General features: G+C 41.2%; 1 protein-coding gene across 1 annotated transcript in view; it reads right to left on the reverse strand.

Moving 5' to 3' along the window:
* The window catches only part of PLXND1 (plexin D1), a 154,274-nt gene that overhangs the window by 97,343 nt on the left and 34,347 nt on the right, over positions 1-22,584 (reverse strand). The window contains exons 2-4 of the mRNA XM_083602674.1: positions 12,387-12,563; positions 8,510-8,641; positions 1,647-1,747 (exon numbers count right to left, since the gene is read on the reverse strand). Coding sequence (XP_083458800.1) covers positions 1,647-1,747; positions 8,510-8,641; positions 12,387-12,563 — 410 coding nt within the window. The remainder of the gene's footprint in view (positions 1-1,646; positions 1,748-8,509; positions 8,642-12,386; positions 12,564-22,584) is intronic.

Below are 22,584 nucleotides of genomic sequence, written 5' to 3' on the forward strand. Positions count from 1 at the left end.
TCTGGCTTGTTTCCTATAAATACTTCTGTTTAGTCTTTTGCTCCTATGATTGAGTTAGGAAAGGCTTGAGAGAGCGGCAGGATTCTTATTAGTTGTAGCATTACTCCTGAAGGGGAAGTGCCATAGCTCAGCGGTAGAGCATCTAGGCTTGGCATGCAGAAGGTCTGAAGTTCAATCCCCAAGTGGGAGAGACTCTTGCCTGAAACCCTGGAGAGCTGGTGCCAATCAGTGAAGAATATACTGAACCAGATGGGCCAATCGTCTCACTCAGTAGATGGCAACTTCTTATGTTCCTATGACGTGGCAAACTAGCAACCTATGTGAAGTTGGGTGAGCTTGGCCAGTTTTTGAACCATTCAAAACCGCACATAAGTATGTGGCAGTAAAAATAAAGAGCGGTTGCTAATCTCCAATTGACATTCTTCAAGTGGTCGTCCGTGAAGTTGCATGATTAGGTTCTCCACCTACAGAACCTTCTAGAGATCTTCCTTTCAGTGCTGGAGGCAAATTCTTTCCACACATGCTCTGATGGGCAAGGCAGGCACTCTCCCTCCCATGTCCTTCTGCACAGCCTTAGGAAAAAACTTTGATCTAATGTTTGGCAAGTAGGGCAGAGCTATCTAGCTTATTCTTGTTCATCAGACTATTTTACAGCTTAGAGAATTGCAGGGTTTTATGAGGATATGTTGTTCTGGGACATGGTGATTGCCCTTAATATATAGCCTATGGCTGACCTTGCTCCCTCTGCTAAACCATTAACTTGGGACCATTAGTTCAGTTCTCGGGGCAGGGGATGCTGATTTCATGTTTTCAAGACCTATAGCTTACAAACTTACTTAAAAATATATATATTATTATTATCAAGACTACAGATTGCACATGACCTGATTGTAGGTACTGTGCTCAGAATAAGACCAGTTGTAAAATACTCTTATCATTTTCCCAAGGGGTGGTGTAATCCTGTTAGCTTCACTCTTGAATCCCATGGTTACAGTGGACATTGTATTTGACAAAGGAAAAAAGAAAGAACACTCAGCCATTTAGTCCTATACTGTCCCTTCAAAATATTACCTAGCAACATGTTTTAAAATAATCTTAATTTTCAGGTATATGTGTTATCAAAGAAATATTCCTAGGATTTTGGTCCCCTGCTTAATGGAAGCCACTTGAAAAGGACCTTGAAAGGTCTCTTCATAGATCTTCTATTTTACGGTACGATAATAGAAATACAGATGACAAAGCACTTCTATACTGATTTTAATTAGAGATGCTTTTTATTCTTGTCAAACTCAGCATCTCATAATGTTTATTTTGTAAAGTTATTATTATTTTTTCCATAAACAATTACGTGTTTGAATTATGAATTATGAAATTACTTGTGAAAAGTGTACCTTGTTTACAAAATATTTTTTTTAAATGGCTTTTGAATGCTTAGGTTTCAGCCATGGCAATGATTTCTTCAAAATGAGCTATTAAAATTAGAAATGACTTTTGAAGACTGCTATCAAACAACCCTAATCTTGTCAAAAGAGCAGAAGCAGAGTAATGAAATAAAAAAGACTAGTGATTTCCCTCAACAACAGACAATTATTTTCTGCACAGAGCAGCCTATTACTAAGAGGCATGTAGTGTACAAAAATACCCACCTGGTCTCCAAGGTGCACCATCCACAGTAAGCATCGGCTGCAGCCAAGCACTCTGTACATGTGGTATATTGATCACAGGCAGCTACTTTCACACGGGCTATCTGCATAATAACAAAAGTCCAAGAGAAGAATATTTTTTATTTAAAAAAGCTTTCAGAGAGGCACTCATCTGTTAATAGGAAAGAAGGAAACCACAGTTTATTAACATTATTGTTTTGTGTCATAGGTTACTGACACCACAGAGGTCTTTAATTATTAGCATAGATCGTGATAGAACACTCTGCTGCAAGAGACCTTTAAGAAGAAAGTGTTAGCAATCCTAGCAGTTTTTAGAGACAGGCCCCAGACCAAGCTAATGAGCTATAAATTCCTCACTTGGGTCCAAATCTGATCTCCTGGGAGAAAGCCTTCTCTCCTGTGTGCTATTCCCAGTTGGGAATGCTCTCTTACACCTACAACCAGATTTATACAAGGTTGCATAAATAAATGAGTGATTGGTTATTCCCAGGGCCATCTGTAGTGAGTATAGGGTGAATCAGCAGATAAGTGCATTCTTCTCTTTTGTGTTTTGCGCTGCCGGCTTTTATGCCTCGCTGAGGGCAGGCGTGCAGCCAATGCCCTATCAGCCTGTGAGGCACACCCACTACAGAGGCCATTGATTGGCCCATTTGAGATGCTGCAGCAGGCGGGAACTTCAGCCGGATGTCCAGGTGGCCGGAGGAATTTCCCTAATGGCCACCCGGCCTTGTGCGCTCTGTTCTCATTGCCCAGGGATGATGGCAGAGTGCGACAGCCGCAACAGGCACCCACCCAGGAAGGAGTAAGCGTCCAGTCTCCTCTTTTGTGTTTCACTACAATCTCCCCTCCACCTGCTGCCGCCACCTCTCCCCTCTGAAAAGTCTGAGATTTAAACTTTATGCATCACATAGAGCAATCCCCCACACAGGTGGATTTATAACCGAAATCTTTACTCTAAGATCAAGTAATGGAAATGCTTACTCTCACCAAGTGAAACGTCCACCCGTTATTCATGTCTCATAACATTTTAACTTTGTTTTAAGAAATATAGAACATCACTAATATTGACTAAAACATTTTAACTTTCCTTTCTGTCTTCCTCCTAATCCTTAGCCTGCAATCTCCCTCTCTAACCTCCTTACATCTATAGTAGACAGCAACTTCATAAGCGCAACTCTTATCCATTCACTGTGTGCTCAGTAGAGAGAACTCTGACTCCTAGCTTGAAAAATATGGAATGTTTCACAAATTTATGTGTCCTTCTTGCACAAAGGCCATGCAATTCTTCTCCGTATCATCCCAACCTTACCTTATGTGTTGCCCATGCTAAGCAATTTTCTAAAGTTTTATAGGCTCAGTGACTCCCTGCAAAGGGGCTTCTGGGTGAGCATGAAGATGCCAGCCAGCTGTTGTCTGGTGCCTGAGCACCACTGGGGACTGCTGCTGTTGGTACAGGTACTGCATTAAAAGGATGGCCTCCAGCTAAGCTAAGTTGGCCAAATTTAGCCTCCCCACTTCCCCACACATCCTGGAGCAGCTCTGTATTTAATCTAAGAAATCCCCATTCCTGGAAACTCATTAAAAAAACGGAGCAGAGGAATTCTGAGAAGTCTTGCAAGATCATTTCTGTGGGCTAAGTTTCTGTAGAAGCATCTAAGATGGAAATAGCAGTGACAGTTCAGTGTGTTCTTCTGTTGTTTTAAATATTCTATTCCAGTGCTATTTCCCAATTGAGGAATTTTGGATGAGTAAGGCAATAAATCTATACATTTTTACTTAAAAGGTGGTATTTGTCTTCTATATGCAGAACATTAAGATCTGAACAAGAGAAGATAGTCAAGATGCCTGACAAGAAAAAAGTCTAGATTTCTTATTACTGAAAACGGCATCCTTAAGAAAGTTGCAGGATCAATTCAATGCCTTTTAGTTCTTCTGTTGTTATGACTCCTAGGCTGTTTTATTTCTAATTTGATTGTTTCTGTATTTCTTTATGTAAACTGCTCTGGAAGTTTTTGTTGAAAGGTGAAAAACAAAAACATTGGATAGTGCAGAATGCTGCTGCCAATAATACTGACCAGCATCCCATGTAAGTCTGTGTAAAGCAGGCACCCCCAAACTCGACCCTCCAGATGTTTTGGGACTACAATTCCCATCACCCCTGTCCATTGGTCCTGTTAGCTAGGGATGATGGGAGTTGTAGTCCCCAAACACCTGGAGGGACGAGTTTGGGGATATCTGGTGTAAAGTTACCCTGATCCCTCCCTGGTTTGGCAAAAATCTATCCAGACTTGATCCGACCTAATCTCATAGAATCATAGAATCATAGAGTTGGAAGAGACCACAAGGGCCATCGAGTCCAACCCCCTGCCAAGCAGGAAACACCATCAGAGCACTCCTGACATATGGTTGTCAAGCCTCTGCTTAAAGACCTCCAAAGAAGGAGACTCCACCACACTCCTTGGCAGCAAATTCCACTGTCGGACAGCTCTTACTGTCAGGAAGTTCTTCCTAATGTTTAGGTGGAATCTTCTCTCTTGTAGTTTGGATCCATTGCTCCGTGTCCGCTTCTCTGGAGCAGCAGAAAACAACCTTTCTCCCTCCTCTATGTGACATCCTTTTATATATTTGAACATGGCTATCATATCACCCCTTAACCTCCTCTTCTCCAGGCTAAACATGCCCAGCTCCCTTAGCCGTTCCTCATAAGGCATCGTTTCCAGGCCTTTGACCATTTTGGTTGCCCTCCTCTGGACACGTTCCAGTTTGTCAATGTCCTTCTTGAACTGTGGTGCCCAGAACTGGACACAGTACTCCAGGTGAGGTCTGACCAGAGCAGAATACAGTGGCACTATTACTTCCCTTGATCTAGATGCTATACTCCTATTGATGCAGCCCAGAATTGCATTGGCTTTTTTAGCTGCCACTGGACTGATAAATCCTAATCTTGTAATTAGAAAATGCAATACTTCAGAGACAGTCTATCTACCTTTTTTTGGAGCATGTTTTAAACTCTGGATCAGCACAAATTGCTACAAATCAGTATGGCTCCACCTGGCCGACTCTGTAGCAATGTATAGTTGCTTCAAGCCAACTTGTACCAGGCACAAATCAGCATGATCTGGTTCAGGATTTAGCCAGATTGGTTGCACAGCCGGACTTTGGTGAAGTATCATGTAATACCTATCCTCCTCAGTCTGGGATGGAAGAGTAGGTTAGAGAACATCCTTATAATCACTTCCATCATCATATTTTTGTGGGATGTGCACTGGTTGCCTCTATGTGACAAAGTCCATTTCAAAATGCCAACTTTAAATATACACAAATTGGTACCTAGGTACTTAACAGAATGCCTGAGCCCATCCTGAGCCCAAAGATAGGCAGTGGGAGCCTTACCAGGGGTCCAGAGGGTTGCTTGTTATGTGATGACTTGGAAGTGGGTCATCTCGGGGGGCGGGGGGGGGCGGGATGGAATTACGAAACTCCCTCCCCTTGGAAGCACAAATGACCACAACATTAATGGGTTTTCACCTGTTGGTGAAAACTCATCTGTTTTTAATACTTTGGAGGTTAAATCTATCCCCCCCATTTTTTTTTGTTCTTTCTCATGCTATTGTTCAGTGGAATGAGATTGTTATGAATTACTATGTATTTTATGATATTTTATTGATCTTCTTGTTGTTTATGTACACTTTTATGAAAACTGCTTTAAGGTCTGCATAAGATAAAGCAGCATAAGATAAAGCAGCATATAAGAGTTTAAATAAATATATAATTTGGCTGAAAGTTATTTGGATGAAGCAACACTGCGATATAATTTCACTAGTGGCCTCTTGAGTGACAAGATATTCAAAACCATTATAAAATACCATATGAAGAGAAGACAATGAAAAATACTTCCAGCATCTTAGCCCTCCATGCTAAAGGGTGCTAGAGAAATTTAATAAACAACAACAACAACAATTTCAATGCCATTTTGCAATTACAAAGAATACCTCTGCCCACTATCTGGTGCAGGTTCTGTGTGCAACATTCTAACGGTAATAGCTAGAATACCCAGAGTGATCTGACATAGAGATCACATCGTCCTTCAAACGCTTGATTTAAACCTACTCAAAAGGGACATAAATAAACCTCTTATACTCCCACAAGAATTGTTTTTACATTGTTCTGGCTTCTCCTCAGATCACATCCAAAATCATGGTTCTCGACAACAGCCATAATTCCATTTGCTTTCTTGTGAAATTTAACACATAACTCAACCAGAACCTATGGTATGCTAGGACAATATGGGGGGGGGACCCACACACAATTTGGATATTGCTGCCACTGTATGGTGGTGATAATGCTTCAGGATGGTATAATCGCACACTGATAGCAGCAGCTGATATGAGACAGTGATAAGTGATGTTAGCACAGTGAAACCTCTCAAACAGAGAATTCTGCAGGCTGTGGGATTTCTCTAACCAACGGATAGCATATGCTATGCTAGCAAATGACAAGAGAAAGGGATGTTTTCAAGGACTAACATTCATAAAGAACAAGTTGAGTTTTCCTCTTCATTTTTTATTAGTTATATTTATGTTCCACCTTTCTTCAATAGAACATGATGGTGGCATGCATAGGGCTACCTATGTGTGGTGTGGTGTAGTGGTTAAGTGTGGTGTAGTGGTTAAGAGCGGTAGTCTCGTAATCTGGGGAACCGGGTTCGCGTCTCCGCTCCCCAACATGCAGCTGCTGGGTGACCTTGGGCTAGTCACACTTCTCTGAAGTCTCTCAGCCCCACTCACCTCACAGAGTGTTTGTTGTGGGGGAGGAAGGGAAAGGAGAATGTTAGCCGCTTTGAGACTCCTTCGGGTTGTGATAAAGTGGGATATCAAATCCAAACTCTTCTTTTTCTTCTCCTATTCAGCGCTACTTGACCCAACCCAAACCTGCATAACTTCAGCAAGGCTGGTACATTATGTAATTTCAAACCATAGCTCTGGCTTGTGTAGATTAAGTGAAACTTTTGACATATTGTACGGAACATCCTCTTACCTTGCCTAAACAAATTTCCCCAAAGCTAAATACCTCTGGAGAAAAGGAAACAGAACCAAGTTAGCCAGAGAAGAGACAAATTATATCACCTGATGCCTTGCAGACGGAATAATAAAGCCTATCCTAGGCAAACCATTTTGATTTGTTAATGCTAATGGGATACAGTAATGGCATGATATACTATCACAAAAGGAATCTTGTGAGAGTCTGTACAGTGATATATGGATATTCTGTAGGGAATTGCAGCTGGAGAGTTTAAATACCAAGTACAAAATTATTGGTTGCACATCTGTTTCAGTAGATTAAGAATGAATGTAGCTTGCACCACTGATGACTGGAGCACATACCAAACTTGAGTTTCTCTTCAACTAGGCAGTTTAAAGGCAACAGGAAGGCAATAATTATACAAGAAAAGAACACTTTATATGCTGAATAGTTCTCGCTCATGCACTGTGGTATCCAATAAATTAGGTACAACTGTGTACTGAGAAAATCCCCAGTAGTGACAACTTTAAACTCTAGGCAAAATTGTGGTAGAAATTCAGTGATACCTAAATAATTCTTATTTTGCTTTCAGTATAGATAGGAAAGGAAGGAAGGAAGGAAGGAAGGAAGGAAGGAACCACTATCATTCAGCTTTCAGGAAAATCTAAATGCAGAATGAACAACACAGATAAAACTTTAAAGTCCTTTAAAGAGACAGAGCGAAATTATCCTACATAATATTAACGTTCCATGAGATCAATATTGATAACAAAATTTGAAGTCTTGTTAACATTTTGTTGTGCATTTTTGTGATGCCCCAAAGCAGAGGTTTTCAACCTTTTTGAGTCCACGGCTCCCTTGATCAACTACGTTCTTTCTGTGGCACCCCTGTGGGGCTCAGGAGCCCAGTTGCGTCACCTCTTGCCTGCACAGCTAACAGCTTCTCACCCTTTTTTCAACACCCTCCCTTGTGGGGTGTTTCCTCAGCCTCCTCTCCTTGAGAGTCCTCTGGGCAGCCACCCTGGTCTCTGAGCTTCCCTCCCCCCCACCCCAAAGAGAGGTGCCTCCTCACACTGCCCCACAGGGGCCTGGGACTGTCTGTCAATTCCCAACAGAAAGGGCTGGCAGACTGGCTGGCTGGGCTCCCTTGCCCATTTGCTTGCTTATTCCAAGGCCACTTCAACTCCTGGCAACCAGCACCCTCTGACCAGCCCCAGAGGCACCATTCGCCTGCTGAGCTTGTAGCCAGGGTTGCTGCAACCAACAGCTGTGCAAGCCTTTGGGAGGCAGAGATACGAAAAGGCATCGGAGGAGGGAGGTAAGGAAAGAAGGACAGAGACCAGTGTTGCCTGCAGCACCCCTGACCATCATTCAAGGCACCCCAGGCTGCCACTGCACACTGGTTGAAAACCACTGCCCCAAAGCATTTGATTCTAATCAATGAACAAGTTATGTTCAAGCCCCTTTTATATAATTTATACTTTTAGTTTTTCATGGGTGTACAGGTTTATACCAAGAGATTTATCTTTTTAACAACAAGGTATTTAATACCAAATTATTAAAGCAGACAAATATTCCGAAAATATTTATTTCCAGGATTATTTGTTGTTATTAAAAAAAATAAGTCTCTTGGCATAGACCTGTAAACCCACAAAAACCCCAAAAGTATTAGTCATATAAAAGGGGTGTGAACATAACTTGTTCATTGATTGGAATCAAACTTCTACAACTTTTTAAAAAAATTACCTCATCTCCAGAACACTGTTTATTCCTCCATACTCACCTAATGGCACTGAGAAGGTATGTCTGTAAAGGAGTCTTACCTGGTGGGAAGTCATTAGATACAGGTAGCTGGAGTCAGAAGGATCAAACTGCATGATGGGATGGACAGGTTCACCATAAGCCACAGTAATTGACTCCCTGCTTATCTCCTCCATAGAACTGTTCAGATTAATCTGCCAGGGAAATAAATATTTCATAAGACCACCACTTTGGGTTTTTCGGATGAAGAAAGGGAATCATTGTTTATAGAAACTTGAAAGTTATTAATTGAACAGTTAGCATGAATTAACACAGTATTACTGTGTGTTTGATGATTCAATAAACCAGTTTTTAAAATGAAGAATATCCCAAAAGTAAAAAAAAAGGGGGGGGAGGGGGACTCAGACTGCAATTCTATTGGCTGTTTTCCCCAAACCACACCAACAATGACATCAGGTATTTGAAAGATGGACTGTCCTCCTCACCTGCCAAAGTTGGCTGTGGGTTGGGGACTGATAAGTATCTGGCCCACTGGGCCAAAAGGATTTCCCACCCCTTGCTTAGAATTACATCCAAAGCCACCTTAGCTTAACGTCATGATTTATTTGGAGTGAAACAAACCACAATCCCCAGTTCTGATGTATTGCTAAAGCCTGGGATTGTAGTTTGCTGCACCCACTCGCTTACAGGGTGCAGTGAAGCAAAAGTCATATGCAGATTCACTGCAAACCAGACACGGAAACCCTGCCGCTGCAACGGCAACCCTAGAAACACTGGGGCTTTACACATACTGCTTATCCATTAATGAATCTCTTGAATATGCCATTGATAATGGCCCTTGTAAAATGCCCCTCTGCGGTGCACTTTATAACTTACTGGATCAGATTAATTCCCTATGTGATAGGAAATCATAATTGCTGCTTGGGGAGCTGGCTGAACATTGCTTATGCCCTTTTATACTGTCTTGTCTTGGATGGGAAACCTGAATTATAACTCACACCAAGTATTCTGTATGCAATGCCAAGTAACAAGGAGCCCCTAAGGTAAAAAAAAAAAAAAAAGCGGGTGGTGCAGCTGTGTAGCAGAATTAGATTATAGCTATCTGAGCAAATTATCCCAGCAAAGAGCAGCCAGGAGCCTTTCTCTAATGGAGGTTCAGCAGATAAGGCTGCCTTTTCTGATATGATAATGGAAGCAGATCTGTTACTATTGTGTGAATACAAGCTCTGTAAGGAATGAATCTGCACCGACTGCCCTATGGAGCTGGCTCTGATGCCGGCTGCCTACCACTCTGCTGTGTAGCCTGTGCCTCTGGGCCAATGTCAAAACAGAGGACCTCTGAGATCTTTCCCACCTTCCTGCTAGGAACATTTGTAAAGCAAAGAAATTGGATTCCCTTCTGTCCTCCCTCTCTTCTGATCTAATATTCTACATTATGTGTTATTATCTCCAGACTGATATAAAACAGGTTTCTAATAATGCTTTTCCTTTTCGTAATGGCTGGCATCTCATCAATTGTAGCAGCTCCACTGAATGACTACCCTGATTGGCCAATACTGAACCTTGCTTTGGCAAGTGGGCATACACCCACCGTGGTTATTGCAGCTGGTGGCTGTTCATGGTTTGAAGACAATTATAGTGCCTTAAATCTTGGTCCCTGATGTATTGTTTTGACACAGATGAAACGGGCATATCACATGCATTGGTTTACGTCTCTTCTCCAGCTTAGCAATAGCGCGGACCAATCAGGGAATATTTATTCAAAATGGAGGGTGTATCTCTCTATGTGCTTTTTTACAAGTGCCAATCAAGACAGGGAGCATTTCATACGAGGAAGTTAATAACTAAAAGCTGTGCCATAACACTTCAAGTATGGGCATTTATTTCTACAATATATTAAATGACATCTTGATTGCACTGTAGCCTCAAATGCTGATTAAAAGTTAAGAATTAGTAGATATTGTATATCACTATGCAATTTAAAACCAACATCCAGTTGCTTCTTTATTGTAGAATGAAAGCCTGTGCAGTGCGCTTGTCAAGTGAGGGAGTTTCCTGTTTAAATTAACAGAATCATGGATTAACATGCCAATCTTGCATTGCACAAGTATGAATTCTTTAATTTTATCATCAGTAGTCTGATCAAGTGTGCTGCATCAGCACACTTATGCCCACAGTGCTTTGTCAAGATGCTTTTAACACTGAACTGAACACAGTTATCATTAGGCTCACTTAAGCAGTAGTCCAGCTCTGTTCTTCAACTGTGGGTTCTCAGATATTGTTAGACTACAGCTCCTATCATCCCTGGACATTGGTTCAACTGGCTGTGGATGGTGGGGGTTGTAGTCCAATAACATCTGGGGACCCAAGGTTGACGAACAGTCTATGGAAGCATTTTGTTTGAGACATTACTGAATGGGTGACGGCACAAGAGCTATTGTGGTCCATGACTGAATGAAAGACTTAGGGAAGGGTGGAAGAACTGCAGCAGAAGGCTAACAGCTGAATAACAAGGGGAGTGAAGAAAACTCAGCCTGGACCAACTGTAGTCTAAGAAATATGTGATAAACCTTCAGCAGCAGTCAGGCAGGGTTTATTTGCATGATGAAAGAGCTGTAGAGATTCCTAGAGCAGCCTCCTCAGGCTGATGACATCATCTACCCCGTTGCTGGGAAACTGCAATTCACTCCAATGCAAGAGTGACTTCTGGGCAGCATCGTGCCTGGACTGGACTCTCCCACTCTTATCTCCTGCCAGCTGACACACAAAGATGGCAATCACTAAGAATAAAGGTCTGCTGCATTGGCTACCACAGCAATGACATGACATGCAGCCTGCAGTCCCGCCCCCTTCAAAACAGGCCTTGACTGCCAAAAGCAAACTGAATGGTCAATGGTAAGGCAGTGTGCGTATTGTATTAAACTGCCACAGGCAGGCCCAGTTCCTTGCTTGGATAGGCAATGAAACTGCCAGTTTATGGTGAAGGAAATTTCTACACTCCACACCTGAAATCTACAGGTTTAGGGCAGTATACAAATTTAAGAAATAATAATAAATAATTCTATTGTTGTGAGGATCTATCACAAGCCATCATTTCACAAATGCTAACCCAAGTTGTTCAGACAGTCATATCAGCCTTTCATGATCACCCAGTTCCTCCCATACAGGGATTTCAAACACTTAAATATCACTCAGCAGACCTCATAACATCCCTGCAGCCACCTATGAGATAAAAAAAAGAACAGCTAGTACAGAAAGCAAGTGCCCTAGGATAACTCTGATTAACAGACAAGCTAGAGCTGAACGAGCCAGATAATTGGCATTGCAGATAATCATAATGTTCGGTGCTTATCTACTGTTTAGCACTGATAGCACATTAAACAGTGCTTAATCAGCCTGTTTGGAACAGTACAGTTTGGTGGAAAATGCAACTGAAATTCAATTGATCTTAAACTTTCAAGAGAAACAGTCAGACAATCAAATATGACTGTACATGCAAAGAAAGTGGCTGGGGAATTTGGGGTTTAGAAAGTACAGTTGCACAAACTGTTATTTAGCCAAAGTGCACAAATTAGCAATTTTATTGTTTACAAAAAAGCACCACGGAATCTTTAACAACCACAAGCACTCAGGACTTCTTCTGTCTTTTCTCTGAAAAACCATGCCTTCGGTTCTTTAGCGTCCCGTAACATTAGAAGGGAGATGAATCATTAAAACCACTTCCTTCTGATTCAGGAGCTCCTTGGCAGTCAATCATTCAGGAACTGAGCCAGCCTGACTCAATTTACTAAGCATGATAGCTACATAAAGGTGAGGTGGCAATTTAAAAAACAGCTTTCCAAATGTGGTTACTTATTGTCAAGCATTTCACCATGTAAATATATACCGATTACTACAAAGTCCTTTAGTAACCATTTGGTTACTACTGTTAAGTTTTACCTTGAGCAGTCTTCCATTGGCTGTTCCCAGAAATACAACTGTGTAATTATTGACACTGGTGACAGCTACTGATGTAAGTCCTGGCGAAGTGAACACCGGCCTGGCCTTGATAGGTTGCAGGATTGACAATGGATGCTGGAGATGCGCTGCTCCACAGTCCAACTGTTCTGGTTGCAACTGAAAAGGGGGAAAAGATACATTAGTAAATAACTATTGGGAAGACAGGGGTGCCTGGCGTGCTCTGGTCCATGGGGTCACGAAGAGTCAGGCATGACTAAACGACTAAACAACAACAAAAGGTATTTGTATTTGGTTTTTGCATCCCCTGCACTCTGCATTGCAAACAATGCAATGGAGGTGGCCTCGGGGGTGGGTGGTTGTGCTGAGATTTTAACAGGGCAAGCAAATTTTGTATTACTTCACAATGTTCCCAAACAGAGACACATCTATTTTTCATGTTCTATATTTCCTGCTTCCCCCACATAACACTACTATGCAAGATAGGTATTGAGCATATATAATGTCAAGGGTTTCAGCATGAGGCTCCTTTTTTCTTATCATCTATTTATTACAGGTATTTTTAGGCCACCCCAGGGCCATTTCCAAGAATAAAACAATTAGAACATGATTACAGAAAACAGTAATGTAAGAAATGAAAAGGTCATAAAACCATAAAAGCAGGAATACTATCAAAAGTGAACGTCACTGTCTTCCTTAATGTAATCATAGTTGAAAATGATTGATCTTCTACTTCTGTTTGAAAGAGTGTTTGGTGTAATACAGATCTGCATAATCTGTCACCAAAATAGCTTGCCCGATAAATTGTATCGTAGTCTCATGACACTGATGGATTTTCTCGAAATTCATAAAGTCCACGGGGGAAAACAGTGGCCTTATACATGAATTCATCAGCACCAAATGCACTTGCTCTCACAGGCAGGATGCCATGCAGAGAAAAGACTAAACAGGTTATTGTATCATTCTTTGTATAAGTCTACAGGGTTTTACTCTTTGTCACACTTGCAGGTGGCTTTTCTATCTCCCTGACTTAAACATATGTAAATATTCTGTCCTCTATGTTTGGCAAATTTGCATATATCTTTACAAAACTGCAATATTACTGAAGTTAAGCAACCTAATTCCCTTAACATTTCCTTCCATTGGTTTTAGGTTGCAATCCTCAGCATACTGAATAAACTCCTCTGAACTCATGCTTCTCAGTAGGAATATAGCTATCCTACTGCACTTTAGGCTCAAGGTCCATTTAAGGAATGAAAACAAGCAATGTCAGTATCTTTCAGGTAAGAGAAGTTTCCTGAATTCCAAGGCAAGAAATATTAACCTTGCCAAAGCTGTTTTTTTTAAAAAGAACAAAGCAATAAAGGTTGCAGCACTGAAAATAAAAACTAATAACAGCTGCACTGCTAATCTCAGAATCTGCTCAGATACCATTTAAGTAAAAAACAGGACTTCAGTGTATGCTACAAGTAAATTTAAAATAAATCCTCGGACTAGAAACAAATGAGTAAAATGCAACTTTTTTTCTTCATAGCTCTGTTTTGTTTTGATGGTTTACAGAATTGTTCTAACTGAGCATAGAAAATGCAGCAACTTAACAGACTGTAAACAGAAGACTCCTGCACAACTTATCAATGTTTTTGGCCAGCCGTCACAGACTGTCTAGCAGGAGATGGTCAGAGATTCTGAGCAAGGAAACGGTGCATGTTGAAGAAACACACGAGATGAATCATAGAAGGATTCACACTAGTGGAATGGCCAATAAAGGACTTGGGTCATATACTTGCTGAAAACTCTCCGCTTTTCATGTTAAAACCGCACCCCAACTCGAAAAGACACTAAATTTCAGCCTGCTATTATTAAAGTCAATGTCCTGGTTTACACAACACGCTAACCCAAACTTTGGCTTAGCAAGATCGTGCAAATGCTTGGGCTCCCCAAGGGGAGTTTGCTGCCGCTTTGCTCTCCTTGGTCCTTGTTGCTGAGCAAGGGAAAGGTTTGGTTTAGCATGCTGTCTGAACAAGGACTTGGGGCTAAGTTGGAAACACAAGCAAAGCAGGTCGGAGGTCACTGGGGAGACGGGTTCCGAAGTGCTGAAGCAGCAAGCATCTTGGGATTGAGATGGCCACAGCTTTATTGATTCAGATGTAAATCGGTTTGGGCACAGACATTGGGTATGTATCCCGAATCAGTCAACCTGAATGCTGCCTGATAGGCCATCCAGGTTGATCCTGGGGTTAAGGATCCCCCCCCCCCGGGATGCAAATCAAATAGGACAATCCCACCAGGTTGCCTCTGAATGGGTCATTTTCAGATGGAGATTGGTTTTGCCATTTTCACTGCAAATTTTAATAGATCTGGGGTTTTGGTTTCAGGATGTTATTGTTCCTAAGGAACTTAAACACAAAATCATATTTGATTAAGCAGGTATGGTGATAAACAATTCCTATTCTGAACATTCCCTTGGCGTTGTTCTTTACAGATGAAAGTAATTGTTGTCATCCATGGAGTGCACCTCCAGGATGGAGTTAAACCGCTGTGTTAGCAGCACCAAAGTGGCCTCCTCAGTGCACAAGCCTGGGCAGTGTGTATGGAGGTCCTGAGTGGACTAGGACTAATGGGTGGGCAGGCAGTATCCCCCATAGGTCTTCACAGCCTTTAGATGCACTTCAGCAAGTATGGAAATAGTGACCTATAATATTCTCCTTGATCAAATGCACCTCTTATCATCTGTTTTGATCTCGAACCATCGCCAAGGCAGAATTGAAGAGCTGCAAACCTGTTTTTGGAGCCTCTCTCTTCATTAGCACGCAAATGCAAATTTGTTGCCACGAACTAAAGGACATGCTTTATCCAAATTAACGATCACTATGTCTGGTCATTCTCCCCTATCCTGCAAAGGCAGTAGGCCAGGAGTTAACTGACTTTGTAAGCCACACTAAGGCAAGATGGAAAGGGCTGATTTAAAAACCTTTTATGCTGAAAACAAGTGCCAAGAAAGACTAACATAGGCTCAACTATATGGCATGGTTTATTAGAGACCAAACAGAAGAGATAATGTGTTACAAATATGAGGATCTCTGCAAAATGTATTTTGCAGCTCTGCATTATTTAATGCTATGAAAAACAAAAATCCAACCCCATCTCTGAAGCAATGCTTTTATTTCTTCCTGTAACTGGGCAACACAATTGGTTTTTACTTTCATTTTTCTTATTTAATAGTTCTTCCCCATTTTAGTCTACATATACAATGGAACTTTGATTGTTGAACGCTTCCAAAGCTGAACAATTCAGAACCCGAACGCTGACAACCCGGAAGTGAATGCTTCCGTTTTCGAACACACCTCAGAAGTCAAATGGCTTCCAAGGCGCGTTTCTCCATTTTTTCAATGGATTTTGACAACCAGCAATTGCACCTCAGTTGTCGAACGTTTCAGAAGTTGAACGGTCTTCCGGAATGGATTACATTCAACAACCGAGGTTCCACTGTACATATTTTAAGTCAAGTTCCTATGTCTCTCTCACAGTGATATCTGAATCAAAGTCGTTGCCACTAAATATAAACTACAGATACTTAAGTACCATTAATGGTTATAGATCAGAATAAGGGAACAATCCAAACAAAATATCTCCTGGATGAGTGAGTTAGGATCAAACGGATCTCCAGCTCAGCCAATTGATTCCTGAAATGGCTAGACTAGGCATAGGCAAACTCGGCCCTCCAGATGTTTTGGGACTACAAGTCCCATGATCCCTAGCTAACAGGACCAGTGGTCAGAGATGATGGGAACATCTGGAGGGCCAAGTTTGCCTATGCCTGAGCTAGACTACATTGGCGTAAATCCCTCATCCCAGCTCAGCTGGAGTTATGCTAGTTTAACTCCTTCATATGGCTCAGCTGAGGTTAGGGAAGCTGGAGCAACACTGGAGGATGGAAAATGGGGGAATGGCAGGGCAGAGGACTGAGCAAGGGCGACTTATGGTGGATCCTAACTCCATTCAGCTCAGCCATGTGATCCGGCATCCTGATGGGATGTACACCAGCAAAAAGGAGATACAAATCAAATTATTTTAAAGGTTTGTTTTCCCTCTGCCAGGCTTAGGCCAGCTACTAGTTAGCAGTAGCCTCACTCCTGAACAGCATTTCAATCAGAATACTTTACACTGGCTTAACTTAAACCAGCATACTTTATGCTGGCTCCCCATACTAATGATAGTTGATTAGTCCCTTGTAGTCCATGCAACTGAACTGATTCAAGTACTTTGACAGCACAACTCCTTTCTATGAAATGGAAAAATGAGCCAAAGACCAGGATAAGCAATGTGTTCTTAACTACAGAATGCAAAAGGTTGTCCATGGATGAGTATATTGATTCTTATATACATCAGCAATTTTTGTGAATTCTGCTATACCAAGCAGGGGAGGCTCATGCTTTTGTAATACCAGGCACCAGAAAGTGTGTTTCTTCCACACCAGAAATGGGTTCAACAAGTGAATCCTTTTCAAACGCAACATTTATTTGCAATCAGTACAATGGTGGAGGCTGTCTGTATATAAAACAGCACATATCGCTCTGAAATGAGATATCCCTGTAACAAAAGTTATACCTAGGCAAAACACACGAAGACAGCACACTACAAATTGGAAACAAATGCACATGGCCTATTCAGAAAATGAGAGTATGGAAGGCCCTTGGGAGAGGCAGGAACAGCTGCTTTCTTTATTTAACAGTCTTGGATTTGGCAACCACTGGTGAAGATAATTGTTTCCTGAACTAGAAGGTCTAGATTTCTTCTTTGAATGCTGTAGAGGACAACTTTCATGCCTCATCGTAAACATATCAAGAGCCAGGAGGGCTGTTTTTAATTCAAATTTATATAATAATCTATATATCATTTTCCTTCATGTACTAGATATAATGGGCAGAGGAAGAGAAAGTCCAAAGCTTGGAGGAACCTCAGTCAGAGGTATACATCAGCTCTTATGTGCGTTGAGCTGAGACCATGTGGTGTCTGGATCAGAGCACACATTTGGCTTCACTTCCACAGTTCTCCCCAATACATTCTCACTCTCTCCCATTCCTTTCTATAGGAAAAATGACATCCTTCAGATAGAGAAAACAAATTGTCTCCTGCACGTGACATAGGACAAACACACACCACTCCAATGGTGTGCCTGGATACAGAGTTTTACTTTATGCCAAATGAATAAATACCTAGTCATTTTAAAAAGTCTAAAGTAAAACAGAAGAACACGTGTCAGGAATTTAGAAGGCTACCATGTGCAAAATTTGGGTTTGGGCATATTTTTGCACATCTCAGCTTACGTTAACTGTTTATTAATCTTTTTGTGTCTTCCTTCTATTGCACATAGGCTGGTGCAAAACTTCTAAGTTAACACACAGTAAAACCGGATCAGAAAAAAGAGTTTGGTAACTGGAGTGGGAAAGGTATGAAGCCGACAAAGGAACTAGGATAACAGAGAATAGAGAATAAGGAGAGGAAGGACACTGGATGGGTTGGGTCTATAGTCTTTGGTTGTTGTAATTTTCATCAAAATCTTCTAAATATGATGGGGTTTTTTCATATTTCTCTGGGTTTATTTTTTGTGGAGCACTGTATGTTTCCTCTCTGCAAAATTTAGTTTATCATCATGCCATTTATTTGCTGATGACACAATGTTGTGGCCTTCCTATAAGGGGAAGCCTGGTTATGATGCTTGCCTGTTCCAGAGATACTGTGAGATAGTAAAAGGATGGTAAAAGGATGTGATCCTTTCCTTTCTGGCCAGAGTAGTGAATAGTCCTGAGTCTATATACCAATTCTGGGATTATACTACAAGATACATATCAGAAGAGTACTTTAGCAACTAAAAGACTAACAACTTTATTACAGCATCAGCTGTTGTGGATTAAAGTTAATTTCAAGTTCATTAATTAGAATCCTTCACCTTCTGTTGTCATCTGTATTTTATTAATGTGATTTTAGGGCAATTTCCTTCCACACCCCTACAAAATTATTCCCCCCCCCAAAAGACATAAACATTTGTATGGCCTACATGACTTTTGGGGGTGGGGTGGGGGCAGCAGTTTTCTTTTTCATCATCTGCTACTTAGCAAGGAGGGTAAGGGAGGTAGAGTAAATGATGGTGGTAGGCGTCCATGATATTTCAACTGACTGGTCATTCTTGTTTAGGTTCCTGTTTTGTATGGAATTCTGCAACATCTTTATGCTGATGAAGCTGATGAAGAACGATGAGTAGGGGAAGAGTTGCATGACAGTGCTCCCTATTGGGCTGCTGTTATATCCCTGCCAACAGGGCTGAAAAGCTCCCAAGCACCTGATTACCTATGTGATGCCTGCTCCTAACAGCTGATACCAAAATCAAGAATGTGTGATATTATTCCAGTCTCACATAACTGAATAAGGTCCAGGGAAGACACAAACAAGACACCCACCCTTCTTTCTGTCCAAATTAGAGAAATGCATATTTTGTACACCTGTAAGCATATATAACGTGGCAGAGAGGCATTTCAGTGTAGGGTATAGTATTCTTATTGCAATTAACAAAAATGGCAAAACTGTTTCAATTCATCTAGTTCATACATATATAAATATATATGAGATATGATTCTGGGAGAAGAAGAAAAAGCTTATTCCATTTAAAACCATAAGGCCCCAATGCATTTTTTCTTAAATCTCAAAATTGGAGTACAGTATAAGATAGATGATTAACCACAGTTGCTGCCATGCGGAAGATTAATTAAATTAAACAAGGAGAGGTTAGTTTTCAGGAAGTCAGTTTCTGAAGAAACACAGAAAAGAAGTGGTAAGGCAACGCTCAAGGAAACAATGAATTTAACAGATTTTGGGTCCTGTATTTTGTGAGCTTGAACGTTCTTGACCAAATTGAGGAGTGTGTGTGTGTGCCTTACAAATCAATTGTAAACTTATTTGAACAGGAAATACTGTATTTCTATTAAAACTTTTTTTGCCACAATGCGAAAGGAAGTCAGAAGGTTTCTTCTGGTCCTTTTCATGCAACTTAGCAGAGGATTAAGCTGTTGACTCCAAGCATGCATGAAGTCCTGGGAAAATGACATTGCTAGCATTAAATTATTCTTTATGAATTTATGGGACATAAATATGGAGCATATGAAGACTCATGTCAAAAGCTATTTTTTACTACACAAAAAGAATTTCTATTAATTCTTATGAAAGAGACCCACTTTTTAAAAGTAAACCATTAGCTATCATTAGAATTAAAATGAAAAACTCTCCAACTATAAACTACTGTATAATATCCAGTGACATAAATCCAGTGTAGAGAACACTTTTCACCATCATACAATTTGACAATAGTTATGAATCTGTAGACTTGTGCAGTACTCAGCCTTTTACATCAAAAATAAATGGTCCACCCTATGCCAATAGGGTTGAGCAAAGGTAATAATGATGTGTAATACTAGCAAATGCAGGTTGGATTCTCCCCAAATGAGCACTTCCATTCGTATCCAAATATACTGCAGCTATATTCTCATTCATGCTATGCTAGTCTTTTACTTCTGCTTGTCTCTGCCTAGGATGTGCTGTGTTCACATGTAATATTAAAAACACAGGTGGGTAAACTGCAGCCGCTGACCTAATTTTATGTGGAAGCTGCCCCCTTCTTCCGTCCCATCAGAGTTCCTCCCTTCCTATTCATTTCCCCCTTTGCCCTGGCACTAAAAGTATTTTCCGTCTCTCATTGTAGTTTCAGAATATGTGGAAGGAGCTGTATTTTACCCGATCAAGATAAAGTGATTTAAAACAACTGGCGCTTTGTCATTTGCACTGAGTCCCAGACCATTTCCTCCAGCTCCAACTAAAAAGTGCCGGTTGTAACTTTTAAGGCTCAAAACGGCTTCAGAGCAGGTTATCTGAAAGACTGTCCTTTCTCATCTATAACTGCCTGGTTTTTAATATCTTAAACAGAGACCCTTGTTTTAACATATGGTCCCTGGTTCAAGTGAAACGAAACACTCCTCCTTGAAGAGACATGAACTCAGTGCTTTGCTCAGGCTCAGCCACCAGCCTTTCCCAACCTGTGCCCTCCAGATGTTTCAGACTACAACTTTCATCAGCCCAGGCTAGGATGGGCAGTAGTCAGGTACGACTGGAGTTACAACCCAAAATAGCTGGAAGGAAGGGAAGGGGGAGGCTGGTTTAAAGTGATTTTTGTTCTGCCATCAAGTATTCGATCAGAATATGTACCTTCCAAAGCATCTCAACACTACAAAGTTTATATACTTTGGTTTTTGCATTAGCAGATGCAATACAGTTACCATTCATTGGATTTTGTAGTGCATACACTTCTCTCTTTTTTACATTTGTATCTTACATGAAAACTGGAAAGGTTGAAGGGACTGGTTATGTTTAGACTAGAGAAGAAACACAAAGGAACATGATAGCACCTTTCAAATTCTTGAAGGGCTATCACACAGAGAAGGGCTGCACTTTTTCTCTGCTGCAGCAGACCGGGGCTGTGGGGGAAACATATAGACATATACAGTATTGTGAAGGATTAAGTTACAAAAGATTTCAGTTAAACATTAGGTGTAATGTCTCCACAGAAAAAGTCAGCTCAGACATGGCCCTCCTGTTTGCACGTCCTGGTAAGCCATAGTCTGAAACAAACCATGTTTTGCTGTGCATGAACAGTGTGCTGGTGTGCACTCCTCAAATCACACCTGCCCTGCTCCTCTTTGCTGATCTTAGAGGACACCGTGCTGGCACAACGTGACATGAGAACTAGTGCATGCAGTTTGCTTCTCCCAAACACACCATGAGTGGCAAGCCAAGGCTTAACCTTCATTTCTGCTCATGGTTTATTTGACAAAAGGAAGTCACAAGTGTCGGTTATCATGCAATGCTAAGCCATCACTGTGGTTTGTTTCCGCCAGGCTTTGGTAAACTGAGGAGTGGCATGAGCAGGATTTGAGCAGAATGCAACACCAGCATGCTGCTTGTTCACGGTAAGCCATAGTTTGTTTCAAACTATTACTCACAATGACAGGTAACCAAAACAAAGAAGTTCCCAAGAGTACAAGAAATCACAGCAACCACCTAAACAATGAAAATGGTATGAAAATGAGCTATAACTAGACAAAACAAGGCTGTGTGCATATAAATGAGCATATAAATATGAGTGGTAGCCACTGTTGTATAATATATACAACAATTTCTCCAAATATTCAAATTATGATGATGCGATCTCCTGGACTGCACCCTGCTTTCTGCTTCATCAGAACAACACAGAGGTTTCTCACAGATGGTAGCTGTACATCCCATTACAGTGGTACCTTGGTTTGCAACCGTTTTGGAATACAACCATTTTGGATTACAACCACGTCAAACCCGGAAGTGCGTGTCCCTTTTTTGGGATTACAACCCCCCCCCCTTTTTGGAGGCCCGCCCCATTGGCGAAAGTGCACCTTGGGTTTTGGTTTACAACCGGACCTCTAGAATGGATTATGGTTGTAAACCAAGGTACCACTGTACAGCCTTGTTGTTTGATTTTTCAAAATTATGCTAATCTTTATCTTTAATCTTTAAAAGTATAATACAATAAATAATGTCACCCAATTGACTGGAATCCAAAACTTAAGAGTGAAATGCTATTATGAATGGAATACTCAGTATAGTTCCTCCACAAGAGCTTCATCAATGAAACCTATCCCACAAGGGCAGGGCCGTCTTTACCCGGGGGTGCAAGGGGTGCGGGGAACCCGGGTGCCAATTCTGGGGAGCGCCAGGTGCCCGCTGCTGAAGCCGCCTAAGCTCTTAACTATCTACCTGTTATGAAATAATAAATAATTTTGATCAAGCTAGAGAAACAAAATCCATATATACCTAGGTAGTACTGAAATGTATACCTACTGTTTCACTAAAGGATTTTCGACTTTGTGTGCTCATTTACTAAAGACGCGCAGTGCCAGCAGCGGTGCTTGTCATTCACAACGGCAGTGCTTGTCTGACTCAACGATGGCACTTTTCATTCTCAATGGCGCCGTGCACGCGAAATTAACACTTACATCAAAAGATTAAGTTATGTATTGTATTGAGTTGCCATACAGCAACGGGGTCAGCAGCACCTTTGACAGGACTGATGTTTCGCTAAACTAAATTTGGGGGCGCTGGG

The sequence above is a fragment of the Podarcis filfolensis genome (genome assembly GCF_964270895.1).
Source record: "Podarcis filfolensis genome assembly, chromosome: 2".
Taxonomy (NCBI): Eukaryota; Metazoa; Chordata; class Lepidosauria; order Squamata; family Lacertidae; genus Podarcis; species Podarcis filfolensis.